The sequence below is a fragment of the Terrapene carolina genome, unplaced genomic scaffold, assembly GCF_002925995.2.
Source record: "Terrapene carolina triunguis isolate 2854851 unplaced genomic scaffold, T_m_triunguis-2.0 Scaffold234, whole genome shotgun sequence".
Taxonomy (NCBI): domain Eukaryota; kingdom Metazoa; phylum Chordata; order Testudines; family Emydidae; genus Terrapene; species Terrapene triunguis.
Genome location: NW_020664585.1, coordinates 11,542,309 through 11,559,518, shown reverse-complemented (window position 1 = coordinate 11,559,518; position 17,210 = coordinate 11,542,309). Strand labels below are relative to the sequence as shown.

Genomic DNA, 17,210 nt, shown 5'->3' with positions numbered 1-17,210 from the left:
CCATCCAATCTCCTCAGGGCCATACCAGCCCTTGTTTTGCCTTGCAGGTTAGCAACAGGTGCACCCCAGACCCCTTTGTAGTGTTCCCCTGCAGTGTCCAGCCCTTAACCACTGGACACTCACAGAAATTACCAGGTAAGCTGTCCCAAAAGACTAATACACACACCTGCTTGTTTGATTCAACAGAGGATCAGCTCCAATATAACATCCCAGCACTGATATATTTATAGTGAGAACAGTCATAAGTTAAGGCTAAGATTTAAGAGATAGTGAGTAGGGATAACAATGGGAAGAGAAATGATTACATATAAAACAAAAAGTATAATATATTTCCTAGAGTTTAAACTTAACTTTAACAGGCTAAAAGCCTAAAGTAGTTTCTCTCACCTAAAGCTATCTCCAGCCAACATGGTTGGGATCCCTCTTTCATGAATGCAAAAACCGCTGTCCTTTTTGCTTCCTCAGTAAAGGATAAAGAGGTGTCCTGTTGGCCTTCTTTTTATAGCCCCAAAGTTCATGATTTTGTTCCCCGAGTCAGGATGAACCCCCTTGGTTTATTCCCTGGTGTGTTGGCTCCATGTTGCCTTCACAGCCACATTTTGACATGGTATGCAAACGGCCTTCCATTGTGTTGGCTTACAATGCCTTTGTTACATGTGAACTGAGGCAGGCAGGTGAATATACATCCTTTGTCTGGTCAAAACCTGCCTGACAACCCTGTTTTGATTCAGATTTTAAAACAGTATATGTACACAACTCCTTAAATATCATCCTTACATATATCTCACAATGATTATGAGGACCAGTATGACATAAGCTTTTATTAGACCTCACTTGACCCTCTTATTATGAAAACAGCATGTTGGGTGTAGTGAGTTTGTCAGGCCTCTCAGGAGTTAGTGTTACGGAACAGTGAACCCTTTGCCAGTTGGCATTGAGGTGTTCTTAGGGTCACACCCAGTTAGGGTGACCAGATAGCAAGTCTGAAAAAATGGGACACCTTTATTTTTGGGGGGGGGCTATAGTTGCGTATAGAAGACAAAGCCCCTAACATCAGGACATATGGTTACCCTACACCTACTGGTCCAAAATACCCTATTCCTTTCCCCTAAAAAGTATCACTTTAAAGTTTCTCAGTTCAAAAGATGATTCTGTTTTGTGAGGCAGCTGTTCTGTGTTCATTAAATACAAATTAATTATTACCTGTTTATATTTCAGCTATATAAGGGAGGCACCTACTAGCAGCTTAATTGCTCATTTGAACTATTTATGAAAACCGAACAATTGCACTGCATAATTTGTTAGTAAAGAACCAATTTCTGCATTTTTTGTATGTAATTCTACTACATCCAGACCTAACCAGGAAGTTTAATAGGAGGTGTTTTTTTAATAAGATTTTAGGCGTGATTCTGGTCAAATGCGGTTTTGAAAGAATCTGGTAGTTTATTTCACTATAAGGCAATCAATAGTTTGTTAGCTTATTATAGTGTGGCTTTAGTCTGTGTGTACCAATTCGTATTCTGAAGCTGATGCCATACTGTGCATTTATGCCCAATTAAAAGCTTTTGGCATAGTCTCACTCAACGCATGAAGTAGATAGAAAGAAAGAAATCAAATCAGGCAACCACAAATACAGGTAAAAAGGATGTTGTTCAACAGTGGTGTTCTGTTGTTACTAATGACTGCCACGGTCTATATTTCTGTAATTGTGTAACATAATATATGGATTTAAAAAAATTCCATTTGCGATTATATAGATCACATCCCTTCCAAATCAAAACAGTCACTGGATCTGCCACAGACTTCCTGTGTGACTTTGGACAAGGCAATTAGGATTTTTAAAGGCTAACTACCATTGAAATAAAAATATTCAAGGCTTACCCTTGACTACACTGCGACTACTCACTGCCTTAAAGTTAAGGATGTGCATGGGTTTGCAGGATGGGGGCCCAAAACACAATGATTTTTGAAAAGTCTGTTTAAATAGTTTGAGCTGCAATATCTTGTTACGTGCCCATTAGATGCTTCAATATTTTGTAATGAATTAATCTATTACCAACACAGAATGTAATTGTACAATTATTGCTTACATAAATTTGAACTAATTGCATTACGTGTCTTAACAAGTTCCAACACCTCAATTAGAAGGTTTTCATTAAATAATTGGTGGATATTTAACAGACACCTCTGTTATTAAATCAAAAGCAGATAAGCATTGGAGATAGTTTGAAAGGTTCCTGCTATGTAGCTGTGCAGCTTTTCTCTGTCAATAACAACCTTTGATAATCTACACGATATCACAAACGCGGCTCTCAGCTACACAGTGCAGCCCCCAATGAAGTCCCTTGGGGATAACTGAGAACAGGATTTGACTCACTGAAATTGGAAGTAAGATTCCATTGGAATGGCATGGGTGAAAGTGAGAGCACCAGACCGAATTCTGGGAGTCTTTCATTTCATAAACTAACTGAAAGCATTAACTTCTGCAGTGGCTTTTGTTCTTAAAATTACCCCCTCATTGTAATACAGCTGTGGGAAACTGAAAACATTCATGGGTTTGATCCCATTCCCTTGGATAGCAACAAAGTGTTCATAAGGGGCTGGATCTCACAACCCTCAATAATAACAATCCTTAGCTTTTATACATAGACCACGAAGTATTTTACAGTGGAAAGTAAGTATCATTATCTGCATTTTACATAGGGGACATGGAGGCTTAGAGAGAAGTGACTTGCCCAAAGTCACACAGTAGGTCAGCAGCAGAACTGTGAATAGAACTATGGTCTTCTGCCTCCCAGGCCAGCGCCTGATCTACTGGACCAAGCTGGCTCCCATAAGTAATGAAAGAAGAATCTTAGCATTAATGAACATCTCATAGAGCTGAGGCACATTGTAGAGATACACACTGAGATCTCCAGAACTATCTTCTAGGGATCAAGAGAGTGCAAGTCTGCTGTAATATTTGGAGAGTGAACATATTTTCACTTCAGGGTAATTGCTTACTGCAGACATTTCATTTCATTTCTGGAAGTTTACAGCAGTTTATTGATGCCAATACATTATGGAACTATAGGAATTGTTTCTGCTGTAGTATTTCTTCTGGGGAAATAGAGTAACTTCTGCTCCTTGACATTCTAGTATTTCAGTAACTTATTCTCCAAAATTCTTTTTCTGATGCAAATAGGTTTGCTCCTGGAAATTGTCTCTACAGCATACAGTACAGCGCCCTTGACACTGAAGGTGGGACTGAGCTGGGTAGTTCACATTTGAATCTGAACATATCTAGACCGAAGGGTGTTTGGATCCTAGCCTCTGCTCTGGCCCATTATAGAAATGCAGGGCTAGATCCTTGTCTAGCATAAATCAGTGTACACTGGAATACACCAGCTGAGGATCTGTCCCATGAAATTCGGATCTGGAGCCAAACTTCACATTTCAAGTATATTCAGACCCGGAATTTCTGTTTGGGCCTACCCTATCCTGAACTGATATGCTTCAGACTCAAACTGTATATAAAGAGCTGTACTTTTTTGCTGTCCGTATGTTGAGAATGGGTAGATTACACCAACAGAGTAGGAAGATGTGTTATCGGCTACATTGAGATTTGCATTTTAGTTTTTACACAGTGCACATGTGAGACTTTTGGGCCCATAATTTTTAAGTGGGCCTCAACTTAATCATTTGCACAAGCAGATGAAACTGCTTACAGATCTGAAGCACCAGTGTGATTTTGTACAGAAAATTAGATGCCTCATTTTAAAAATATACCTGTAGATGTAGAATCCCAGTAATGTTCGGTTTGTTATCTGGACTGTGGATATAAATCATGACACTAGTAAAACAAAACAAGAATTTACCAAAGACGGTTAAATTTAACAGCAGCAATTCAATAAAATATCTAATTTCCTCCATCCATTTCACCTAGTTGAAAACACAGACAATTTAGTGGAACTAACTCTAGCAGGACATAAAATTCTATCAATTCTGCTCCCTAGATGCCTGAATAGAATGAGATCATTGACCCTCATAAGCCAGTGAAAATTTACAATATAGAAACATTGTGTAAGAACTAAATGGTGCTCTTGAAGAGTCACGTGGGGTTTACTGTTAGATATAGCAAACATCAGATATGACAACGAAGAGTAGCTGACATGTGAATGGAATTCACAATCTCAGAGCCTTCAACAGATGGTCAGCCAATCCACTGACACATGCAGGGCCTCGGGTAAACCGAGGGGGGGGTTTAATCGGGGTCTCATGAGGTTTGTGGTTGGAGTGGAAGTGCAAGTGTAATGCTGGTTGGATCATCTGTAAGGACTGAATCCAGGATTTCTGGAACTTAAGGTGTGAGCAAGCTAATAAACCTCTATATTAACAAGCCACTTGAGGGCTACTGAGAGTTGCACCTGGGTAGTGTGGGTTACATAAGGTATTATTGCAACATTCAAGCTGCTAGTTGCTGCCTTGCCCCCCATTTGTGGGGGCACTGTCACTTCAGATTTTAAACCTTGCAGCTCTTTACTTTTCTATCCCATCCAATAGCCGCACTACTGCCAGGGTGAGGAGTACCATACGGAGAGCAGTAGGGGCTCTGACTTATCCGATATTATGGAGGAAGATGAAGAAGAGCTGTACTCAGAAATGCAGCTGGAGGATGGAGGAAGAAGACGAGTCAGTGTAACATCACACAACACACTCAAGGTAAGAGTGACAGAAAAAGGGGGTTTAAACTTCAGAGAAGGGCAAGCCAAATTCTTCCTTCCTTCCACGCACTTTTTTGTTAGTCTGCTGTGGACATTACAGTTCACAGTGGCCTACAGACTAGAACTGGGATGAATACTGTTCATAATGTAAAGTTCCCCTTATGAAGTCCACTTAATACTCAATTCTCTGGTATTAACCAAGAGCTTCACATATTGAAGACTGTCCTTGGGCTGTTATGCAATTATCTGTTTTGCTGCGCATTTGGGGGTGCTGCTGTGCTGCAGTATATTGGACGTGCACCCAGACCAATAGAGGTTTTCTGATGTGTGCGAGTGCATGCGTGCACATCCACACACGTGTCTTTGAATTTAAATCTTCTGTGGACATCCTCTCCATATTACTGACCAGGTTTTTGGAACTAACCCCCGGGATCCTTCTAGTGCATGCTAGTAACGGATTTGGGGAGTTTTATTCAGTGCAATATGGATTCCCAATAGCGTGGATAAAGCCCATAGTCATTAATCTTAGTGTCGCAATCATTAATGAGCTTCTGGTGGCAGAGGAGACAATGGCAAACATGTCAGGAATGATGTCCCAAACACTGCATAGGCGGATTCATCCTACAAGGTGATTTTATTCATCTGATTAGAATACACACTGCAAACACTAAACTTTCCCAACATAGAATTTCTGTTTTCTGTAATATGACATATAGTAACTGCTTCTTATGTGTATACCATTACCATGCTAAGATACTACTTCTTAACAAGCTATAGACTGAAATTATACAGAAACCTACAGGTCGTTCTTCCCACAGCCAAAATGCCGTGTTACTAAAGAACGTGCTATACCCTTATGCAAAGTACATACGTAGGGATATTGTAACCATTGCTATAACTGCTTCTATATATTTTATACACAGACTTACGATTTTATGCAACTTATAAAAACATTCTGTCAGGTACATTTTCAGAAAAAAATCTTTCATTCTCCTGTTTAGTATCCTTGTAAAAGTTTGAAAATGAAATGGCTCAGACTGCCAGTAGACAAACACTGAATTATCCCTAGGCTTCTCTGGTTGTTTACTTTTTACATCTGCATTAACGGTACTGTCAGCCCAACTCTGAACACATGGGCCAGATCCTCAGCTGGGATAAATCATCATAGCTATGTTAAAGTCAGTGGGTATATGCTGATTTAATGCAATCTGAGGATCTGCCCCAAGGTTCATTGTTAACGTCTGTTGTTTGAATGGCTGTGCAGAAGCAGAATTTAATGTGAGAATGCCACATAAATTTAGGGCAGAGGGAGTAAGTTTAGAATTTGGAGGACGCTCACCACTGCATGTATAACTACATTGCTTTAAGTTTTAGATCAGATTCTAGAACTAAAATACTTGACAGTGTCCCTGTTTTGCTAGATCCAATTCAGCTTTGCAGCTGCTGTAATTAAAAAAGAAACAAAAAAACACATTAATTGAACTCTTTCAAATGCATATGCGATTTGCATTTGAAAGTACACCAACCCGTGCACTTTGAGCTATGATTGCAGATAGCTGACATTCAGTATTTTCTGTACCAAGTTAATAGATACCCTCATGCAAAAGGAAAGTGTACGAGATACATGACTCACTTTACTGTGCCATTATTCTTCCCTTCAGTTGCTCTCCAGATAAAGGCTGATGTGTAAACTAGAAGGAGATCCCAACTTGAATATCAGGTTGGAGCATCCATGAAACTTAAGGATGTTTGGAGTCTGATCAAAATGATTCCTAATGCATATTTATTTATATTTTTTCCATATTTATGGCACCTTTTCAAAAAAGCTCTGGGAAGATAGACAATGAAAAAGTGTATTCAAAAATCATTCACATGAATACAGTAGAACCTCAGAGTTAGGAACACGTGGGGAATGGAGGTTGTTCATAACTCTGAAATGTTCATAACTCTGAACAAGACATTATGGTTGTTCTTTCAAAAGCTTACAACTGAACATTGACTTCATACAGCTTTGAAACTTCACTATGCAGAAGAAAATGCTGCTTTCCCTTTATTTTTTAAGTAGTTTACGTTTAACACAGCACTGTACTGTATTTGCCTTTTTATTTTTTATTTTTTTGTCTCTGCTGCCTCCTTATTGCGTACTTCCGGTTCCAAATGAGGCGTGTAGTTGACCGATCAGTTCATAATTCTGGTGTTTGTAACTCTACGGTTCTACTGTAGTGGCAAAAATTAACTCTTTAAAAACTCTCTCGCCTTTGAAGAAAACTAAAGCGAAAGGCAGCTCAATCTGTCTGCTCAGAGACAGCCTGAGCAACGGGCTTTGTAATGTCCCTGGAATATCAGCAAACTCAGGCTCTGTTGGATCAAAGGGGAAGGAGAATTCCAAAGTCACTTAGAAGATCCTGCCCTTGCTACCCACACGTATGAATCCAGGCATGTCTGCTCAGAAGTCCCAAGCTGATTGCTGTCATTGGGGTAAAGCACAGAGAAGGGTGGTCTCCATGACCCAAATAGCTAAGGGCTACATAGATCAAAGCCAACACCTCTTTTCTCATCAATTTGGATAGCCCAGCATCTGCGTCAGAGTCCCAGAGAGACACATTTGCACAAGATCCTTCAATTACACTATTCCTCAATTTTTGTAAGCCTAATATAAAATGTGTCTTTTATTTCATTTATCTAAGCTGTTCAGATTTTATCCACTCCACTGTAGTTCTTACTTACATCTGGTATGTACCAAGACTTATATTTGGGTCAAGTAACAGGTTGCTTGTCAAGTAAGAGTTTTATTAAGCAGATTTAGGATGATAGATCCAGTTTGGACCAATGGCTGCAGGTAGCCCCCAGTTCTCAGGGTCTTTTTTGTGGAAGCCAAGCTTAAAGAGGGTGCAATTTTTATGAGGTTGTGGAGGCACAAGAACTCCTGTTTTGGCATTTACAGGGAGCCCTGTATGACTTCATACCCGCCCTGAGTTTGCTGTCTTCGGGCAGGACGGCATTGTGGAGTTTCTTGTTAATCACCTAGGATGCTTTAACAGGTGCAAAGCAAGAGAGAAAACTCTGCTGTAGAAAGCGTTCCGAGATATGCTCCATGGACGAAAACAATCCCAGCTTGGCATAGAGCACAAAGAACACTAAGCACTAGCGCCATATTCTAACTTCACCTCCACTCTCACCACGGCTGAACTTGTATGCAGCTTTTATTGCTTTGTGTTGAATGCATGGGTTTATTCTTGTTAAAGCATCACAATATCAGCTGTGTTTGTACTGACCTCCCGTGTTCTATCTGACACCAAGCCAACTTAATCATGTCTTTATTTTCAGATTCCTGTTCAGAGCATGACATCCCCCTCACTGAATAAACTGCATGCCTTATGTTCGCCATTGCTCTAAAACTAATTCTGTCTTTATTTTTCTTTCCTCCTCCCCCTTTTTCCCTCCCATTTTATTTTTATCACGCACTGTTTGTTCCCCACCTGTTTTTTAACATCACTTATTGTTAAGGAATGCTCTAAGAATAGGACCACTGAAGCCGCTTTTTTGGAACAGCCTGACTTTTCACAGCAGATACACCACAGTAAAAAGCTTTTCAGTATCCCAGAAGTAGCCGAAGAGGATGTTGAATATTCTGAACTATTGCACAAACAGGGTTTTGGTACGCCCTATAAAATGAAACCTATGGTAGCTAGCTGCACTAGACCACCTAGACCCTACAATCAAGACAAACAGCACAACTTCTGGTACCCAGCCAAGCACAGAATTTCAGGCATGGAGGATTTTGCTTCAGAAGACAAAGGATATAACTACAGTAGATCCTTAACGAGAAGCCCTGACAGTGGACTAGACTGTGGAAGTGAGGAAGAAGAATCTCGTTTTAATTTCAGAAATGCTTATGATTTGATTTCTGCCAATGTTGTGCCTAGCTGTTGTGCAGAGACAGATAACTGTTCATGCAGAAAAAGCACAAAGCCATTGCTTGCTCGCAGGAAAACTTTAACCAGGCAAAGCAGCATTGAAGAAGACTTTGATGACCTGGGTCCTTCCTTTATAGAGCCCAGAATTGAGGAGGCCAAGCCCAGTTATGAGAGAAAGTCTGAGACTCAAAAATGCAATAGAACAGATAATTTGACTAGCAAAGATGTTCAGCGAGTCTGGAAGATCAACTTACAAGTGAATGACTCTAGGGCAGCTGTTCTACATGCAGAGCCATCCCACAGAGATGCAGAAGACTCTCTGGTGTGTGAAATAAAACTTCCTTCTAACATCTGCCTGTCAAATCCATCTCTTTTCTTTCTTTTCTTTTCCTCCTCCCACTTCTTTTGATTTTTTTTTCTTAAAATCCATCTTTGGGACCTATCTACTGGTGGTTGTTTCATTTCTTTCCTCCCCACATGATTTTTTATTTATTAATCTGCATTTTGCTTCACAAGCTTCTTTTGTATCATGCTGAAATCAGTTTAATTTGCTTTACAACAATGATTTTCCCACAGAACAAATTACAATAATGGCTGCTTTTGTTAAAGGACAACTGAATCTAAATTTTAATTAAGGGTTAGCTGAACTATAATTTTCCAAAAGTTTGTTTTTATCTTTAAAGTGACTATCAGAATATTGCTTTAAAAAGTAAAAATAGGTTTTATTTTTAACTGGAAAAAAGAAAGCATTTCACAAAATTTTTATTTTGATGGTCTGTCTTAAAGATTCCATTTTGTCATGTTGTTTTTGCTCTCCTCACTCCCAGATTTTCAGGAATTGCTCTTCATCTTCAGTCCTTCTCCTGGGCAAGTACCAAGAAATATCTTCCCCCAGTGACAGTGACCAAGCAAGCTTCTTGGAGTCACAGGATTCATCGTGTTTCCATTCTCCACCTTCTTCCTTCACTGTCACTTCTTTGCCCTCTTTTTTTAGACCATCTCTTCTTGCCTTTGAAGTTGCAGACTGCATCTCCGAATGAGATTGCAGACAAACGGCTTCTTCCAGAGGGACAAGCCAAGGCCGTTCCACATCTTAATCCACAAGGGTGCCTCTGTGATCCTGCCTGTTTGCATTTCTATATATTAGCCCACAAAAGAGCCTTCATGAATTTGCATCTTTAGGCCTCTCTGTTCCCAGAAAGAACTAAATACGTTTTTTAGCCTCTCATCTGCAACTAATCTCCAATCTAATGTCTTATGTAAGAGTAGATTCAGCTGCTGCTGTATGCCTAGCCCAGCAGTTTATTCTGAACTGATCATTTAAAAATTCTCCTATTAAAATTGGTGCCAATGCTGCATTTAATCTCAGCTGTTGAAAGAGACACCCTGGAAAGCATTAAAATAATAACATGTATTGCAAATTAGTGAACAGAAAGAGAACCAGCTGTGGTGTGAGGTGAAATTTGTATGAATCTCTTCTGCAAGGGTTAGTGACTTCTAAAAAGCCTGTAACCACAAAAGGCCCTTTGAGAGGAGCAGTGTTCTCAGAGACCCCAAGAGGAAAAGGACATATGCTGGTTAATGTGCTGCAAACTGTGCAAAACAATCTAGGTAAAAAAACTAAATGCACTGACCTGACCCCATCATATACTGTCTTCACAGCTCTAGTGTGAGTGGTCTTAGTCCTCTTCAGGGAGAGTTAAAAGTGCTCCGAGCCAAGTTAGCAGCAACGACAAAGGCAAAAGAATGTTTCCAAAATTATTATTATTCTTTCTTTGTTCTAATGTGTGACTGCTGTTTACAAAGGGTGCGCCATTTTTCAGGGAACCATTTTTCTTTTGCAGGTTTAGGAGGCATCAGTAGAACTTTTCAGCTAACCTTTCAGTTAAAAACTACGTTTAGTTGCCTTTAGAGCTTATGCTTCTGAAAGTGATTGACATTATTAACATGCCTTTTTATGCACCCAGCTGTGTAACTTGCAAACCTGTTGTTTTTCTTTTTTAGCTTTTAGGGAATCCATCATCCACTGGACGACCTGACAGGGTGGAGCACATGGGTCGAAGGTTGTCTCATGCCAGTGCAGTCCCACAAAGGTCTCGACCAATGTTGGTCCCTTCCATTGGTTAGTTGACCTGATTGGTGCATTTCTATTCTTTACAGCCGCAGAGCTGGGGGATTGGTAAAACAAACAAACAAAGCCCCAAACCCTTTAACCACAATAACTCTAAATCCTTTATATAAGATGAACTAAGATTAAAACCAACTTTGTCTTAGGTTAAATATGAGTGTACTGGAGATTCTTTAAGGGTTTGAACCAAAACCTGCTGAAGTCAGTGGGAGTTTCTCCATTGACTCCAGTGAGCTTTGGATCAAGATCTATGTTTTGGTGGATGATAGCTACAATTTAAAACCTACAGTAGACAATTCATTCTTTAAAATAAATTAAGGCGTGGACATGCTATGAATATGATACCTAAAATAAGTGCACTCACTCACTCATCTATCCATCCATCCATCATTCCATTCATCTACCATCAATTTGCCTTCACCTTCCATTCTCTTAACTACTTTTTGGAATTCAGCAAGGAAAATTGAGGTTATTAAATTAAATGAGCAAATAAGACTGAACTATGTCCATTAGATTTGCTTTTTCTAATCAAGCCATCTCTGTTAAATCATGACCTAAAAATATATTTTGCCATGTGCAAGAAATTCCAAAAAGTACTGCAGACAAGATAATGGAATCAAGACACCAAGCACAAAAACACTTTCACCAAAACTTGCACACCACACAAACAACTAGGAACAGTCACACAGAAACGCAAGAAACACAGGAGTGTAAATAGAGAACTGTAGACAATGTACAGAAATAAAATCTTCATGTGATGTAATTCCTCCGGTGCCTGTGCTTACATTAGATGATTCCTTATTAACAGTGTACACAGAAATCCAGAGAACTCAAGGCAACATTAAGCAGTTCTGTCCTGAAGCTTTATCTGTGAATGAGAAACTTTCCACGCAGAAAGCAACCTCATAGTGATACTTAGTATAATGCAACACGGGTTTTTGAATTGTTAAACATGAAAAGTTTTCTCCCAGTTTCTTCCATGGATACACAGCAGAATAACCATATAGGAAATTTAAACAGAAACCTTTCTGTGGTGTACAGCACCCTCTACAGATTTGTAGAGTTAGCAAGATTTTGCTCTCAAGAGGAAAACTAATGGATATTAGGGACACAATAATAATTTCTGATAACTGTGGATTTTTAAAAAATACAACTGTAATTCATAAAAGCATTCTAAGTGTCTTTAATAAGTATATGTAGAGAGTATGATTCTCCTCCCACTTACACTGCTATAAATCAGGAGTAACTTCACTCCATGGAATTACTGGTGTTAAAAGAAAAAGAAGGTGTAAAGAGAGAATCCGGTCCAGAGAGTGCATATGCAAATATCAACCTGTAACTATTAGTTGAGCCAGCTAATCATCAGCTGATAAACATTCTCAGTATAGGCTGGTGTTTGCTAGATCAGTGTCTCCCTTTTCTTTTTTGTAGCTTTTTTTTTTCAAGAGTAAATATTTGGGGGTGGGAGGAGTGAATTATGCCTGGAATACTTAAAATATATTGTGCATTTAAGATTTTCTTTTTATCACCTGTTAAAATAATTTAACAACAAATAGTTGGGGGTGGGATTTGAAATAATTTGGGTTAAATTAATCCTTTGGGTTTTCCTTTAACTCTGATTTTGACGGAAAGATGTGGATTGCGGGGTAGGGGCTGATTAAATACAACAGGCCTCACTTTCTCTAAACAAGGTTGGAACCCAAGGAACTATTAAATAATGACTTCACTGTTCTGTAGCTAAAGAGCAGCATTTTAGGAAGTAGATAAGAAGGAATTCATTTTTTATAATCAGTCCACATTCAAATTGATAATTAAACAGAGAATAAAATATAAGGCTCTAATCTGCTGCTTTAGTGTGAGTTCAAGAATGCATTAGTGTATTTTGCAGTAAGTATGCTCTGTGAATACTTTTCTAGGGAAGTCGCATTAGGATTGCATTACAATATTGTCTAACACTGATAAGACATAACCCACAGTGGCAGTATTTTCAGCATCTAATGAAAGAATTGCTCTCTGGTCTTCTGTGAAATTGATGAAAGACCCTATCCAGTATCATTCTTAATGTGATGTGGTTATGGTCCGGGATTCCTAACTGCCGACTTCTTTGATTGTATTGCCGTGTTTAAACAAAGAGAACCGGTTTCTCGTAATGTTCACAGGAACAGAACTAACGGGAAGCTGAGTTATCAGGCATGCAGTACACATGGCTCTCTCAACTCAGCAGGGCATTTAATAAAATCAACATAACCGATTAGTTAGCTATTAAAAATGTAATTGGTGATAAATAGGTGCCCACGATGTAATAATTACCCACGTCAATAATGTACGGCAGTCAAGACAAGCATTGGGTAAAAATCACAAAATAGTCATCCTCTGAAGGCTTGCTACAGAAAACAGGAGGATGGGGAATAGATCTGCAGAGCAGATAAATAGACTGAATAAAGCCAATGTATCCAATCAAACCCTGTAACAGTACATTGTACCAACTTGAGCACACTGTCGTCACTCAGGCAAAGCTCCTATTGACTTCCAAGAGAGTTTTGCCTGAGTGAAGACTGAATAAAACAGATATTAGGGGTCTGTCATCATAAAAAGAGGGTTCTTTAAAAAAAAAAAAAGGTTGGCCAAATTCTAAAGTTTTTATTGGCGCAAAACTCCCATTAACTGCAGTTAGAGGTTTTATTCCATTAGCGCCAAAGAACGTGGGGCTGCCAACATTTATCAGTATGGGTTTATTTACAGGGTCACAGTTTATTCCCTTATAGAAATGTATTGAGCACATTTCCTGGGACACATCTTTATCCAAAAGGTCCCAGATTTAAACTAATTTTAGATTATTTCCCTGTTAGATTACGAACATATTGGAAACAGAAAATTTTCAACTTAATTCTGGTTTTAGATCATCTACTTCCAAAGATAAAATGTATTTTACATTTTCCCCTTGACCTTGCAGAAGTGGGACATCGGATTACAACGTTGATTGTTGTTATTTATTATTTGTGTTATCATAGTGCCTAGGAGCCCCAATCATGGACCAAGATCTCATTGTACTAGGCGCTGTGCAAACACAGAACAAAAATATAGTTTCCTGCCCCACAGAACTCGAAGTCTGCATTTACCCTCCAGAAATCCAGGCAAGTTTTAAAAAGCATGAAGGCAAGACCTTTTAAAAAGCAAACACCCCTTTCTGTGTGCCTGGAGAAGAATCACTGGAGAATCAGTCAGTAAACCTGCCACACATAGTTCTGCAGGTGGTTAGCCATCCTGCTATAGCTGAGTCAGAAAAGAAGGTAGGCAAAGCCTGCCCTCAGGAGCCTCCACTGAGAAGACTATAAAGTATGTTTAATAGATCATTCCCTTTTTCTCCATAGAAATTACAATGGACAGTAACAGTGAAGGCGGTCGGTCTCGGTCAGGTAGTGAGGGAAATATTTCACCTGTAAAAGAAGAAGCTTATAATCGCAGCATTGATGGACACAAGAAATGGTCTCAGCAGCGTACCATGGCCTCTGACTATAGATACGGTATGCCGACCCTTCTTCATCCTTTCTGACACAAGACGCATTTAGAGCTGGGTGTTAATGAGTGCCATTTCTGTATGACAACATTGCATGCAATGCAGAATGCAAGGGGAGCTAACTCTTAAGTCCTGTCTGCCCTGCTTCCAGGTAAGTTTGTTCAGCTCAGCTCAGCTGTAAGGGAGGAAGAGCCCTTAGTCATCCACTGATAACTGTCATGCAACCAGCTTTCCATACTGAAACAAGTCAAAGCACACTGCATTGCATGAACCTCTGTGAAGCTACTCCTTTATCCTCCATGGCTGTTTAACATCAATTAACATCTAATGTATGCACCTTTGAACACTCATTGATCAAAAAGATCACCTTTCAACTTGATTCATAAATCTAGCACTAGACAGAGCCAAAATGGGGATGGTTCATCGTCATCAACCCTTCCATAGTGAGAAGCAGCACGACTCAAGCATCACTCCTAGTTTATTGGTTTGGCTTAGGGCTGATCTGAAGCCCCTGGGAGTCAATGGGTGCCTTGCCATTGACTTCACTGGGATTTGGATCAGACCTTCAGTGAAGGAAAAACTTAAATTTATTTTTAAAAGTATGTGTATCACTACAAGTGCTAATTGACATAGGTAAGGTAGTAATTGTCTCCCACCCATTATCGATGGTGTTTGCTGCTTCATCAACCTAAGAAGCCGTTGCATAATTGCACACAATTCTCACCCTTTCATAGCTCATTACACAGTGAGTTAAAGTACTTAACCATTCCCACCGAAAAGTGGCTTAGGCCAGGTCTGAAGCGGGGAGAAGCGTTACGTTTTGTGTTCATCTTTCAAATGAAGCAAAACAGAAGCCAAAGTAAACATTTAAACAAATCACTAATAAAAAAGTGTTCTTCTTTGAGTAGATGCAGCCTTAGCCCCTCCCCTGGCTGTATAAGAGCAGTGCTGTCCCAACCCCCTCCGTTCCCTCTCACCGCCCATGGCTGGAGTAAGAATGCTGTGTGTCTTCACCTGACACGTCTGCTCTCAGTTTCCTGAGCCCTTTTCTTGTATGTAGCAGCAGTAGTACATTAGGTTTAGTTTAAATGTTAGTTTAGAGCTCAGGCGACGTCAATGGCATTTCTAAATGACATTCCTATATTGGACAGCTGCAGGACGGCCAACTGGTCCTCTCCGCATACTTGTGCAAACTACTATGCCATCACGGCTGCGTCCAGATCAGATGCAAACTTCGGGAAGGCAGTCCTGCCATCCTCCTTTGAATAGACTCCGTGCCCCGCCTCCTGCAAATATTGGAATACACGACTGCATCTACTCAAAAAACTAAAAATGGTTACCCACCCATAACTGTTGTTCTTCAAGATGTGATGCAGACGTATATTCCACAATCCATCCTCTGTCCCCTCGGCATTGGAGTCTGTACTTCTGATGTTCAGTGCAAAGGAACTGCGGGTGCTGGGGCAGCACAGCCTTTGTACAGCCAGGGGAAGGGCTAGGCTTCAGGGTGTGAGCACCGCCCCTATGGATACTGCTAGGCAAAGTTCTCCAGCTACGGTGCCCAGGGTGCGCACCCACCCACATGGAATGCACATGAGCATCATGTCTCAAAGAACAACAGTTACAGGTAGGTATCTGGTTTTTAGGTTTGAGAGCAAAAAGCTCTGAATATATAGAACCAGATCATCAAATGGTATAAATCAGCATAGTTCAGGGACTCCAATGGAGCTATGCCAATTTACATTAGCTGAAAATCTGGCCTACAGCAGCCAGTCAGCAGCGCATGTCTGCTCTGGTTGCCTGAAGCAGACGTGACCATTCTGAATCATCACCATTCCGGTTCAGAACTGTTTTGATAAAGTCTGTGCACAACTCATGCTTGTAACTAACTCCAGCTGACGTCAGCTGGAGTTGGCTGCCAGGCCAAGAGGGCATAATTTACCCTGTCTCACTTAAAAAACAGAATGCGCAATACTCCGAAGAAAAACCCTGTTTTGCATTTCCAGTCCATCTGACAGTGGGAATAAAACATCATTGCAACTGGGGGAAAATCCCCGTTGCCATTTGTCCATGTCCTGTCCTTGTTCCACTTCCCTTCTGTGCTTTGTGCCTGTGTAAAGCTTCCTGGCTGGACTGTATTTCCCACCCTTTGGCTGTTCTGCATTTCCTTATCCACCTTCTTTATAGTGTTCTGGACACACGTTTCAGTAGCCGTCCCCTTGAAGCTGTGCCCCTCTAAACTGACCTTTTTTTAATTACAAAAAATTGTTTAACAGAGTTCTCTGGCATTAGGAGTAGGTAAAGAGGGGAGGGTCATCTTAAAAAAAGTTCTATACTAAATCCTTAATCAAACATTTAAATTATTTCAATAAATATATAATCTCTGTGATGCAGATATCATTAAAACAGAAATATTGGGACTAACTATATAGATTTAACATATAAAGCAGGCCTTTAGGGGGGAAAATTGATAATAGTGGAAGATCTGGAAGACTATGTGATGTACCTAAAGGCCTTGATTCAGTAAAACATTTAGGCAAGAGGTTGACTCCTGTTGAAGTCAATGGGACGTAAGCATATGCTTAAAGTTAAACGTGTGATGGGCCAAGATTTTCAGCAGTGATTTAGGTGGTTCGTGTTTTGGGTGCCCGACTTGACATATTTTGAAGGGACTTGGCTTTTACTATGCATTGGACAAAGGTATTGGTCCTGATAATTCCCAATCCTGCACTGGGCTATTTCACCTGCACAAAGTTCAATGCAGGATCAGTGTCTTAATATATATATGGGCAATATGTGTTTGGCTTAAATGCAACCCTAGCTAACAGGTCTAGATGGATTACAACACAATTGTAGGCAAGAAACAACTGTATGGGAACACAGCTGGACCATAAACATATTTTGTTATATTGGTTTAGCCTTAGTCCCATTCACAGGAGGGTTGG

General features: G+C 40.0%; 1 protein-coding gene across 4 annotated transcripts in view; it reads left to right on the top strand.

Annotated features, from left to right (window-relative positions):
- The window catches only part of RIMBP2 (RIMS binding protein 2), a 302,398-nt gene that overhangs the window by 265,871 nt on the left and 19,317 nt on the right, over positions 1–17,210 (top strand). For 2 of the 4 annotated variants that reach the window (XM_029912641.1, XM_026656926.1), the window contains exons 15-17: positions 4,543–4,701; positions 10,625–10,742; positions 14,120–14,272. In XM_029912641.1, coding sequence (XP_029768501.1) covers positions 4,543–4,701; positions 10,625–10,742; positions 14,120–14,272 — 430 coding nt within the window. Of the gene's footprint in view, positions 1–4,542; positions 4,702–8,210; positions 8,943–10,624; positions 10,743–14,119; positions 14,273–17,210 lie in introns of all 4 variants that reach the window. The other 2 variants (XM_029912642.1, XM_029912640.1) reach the window with 2 other exon arrangements.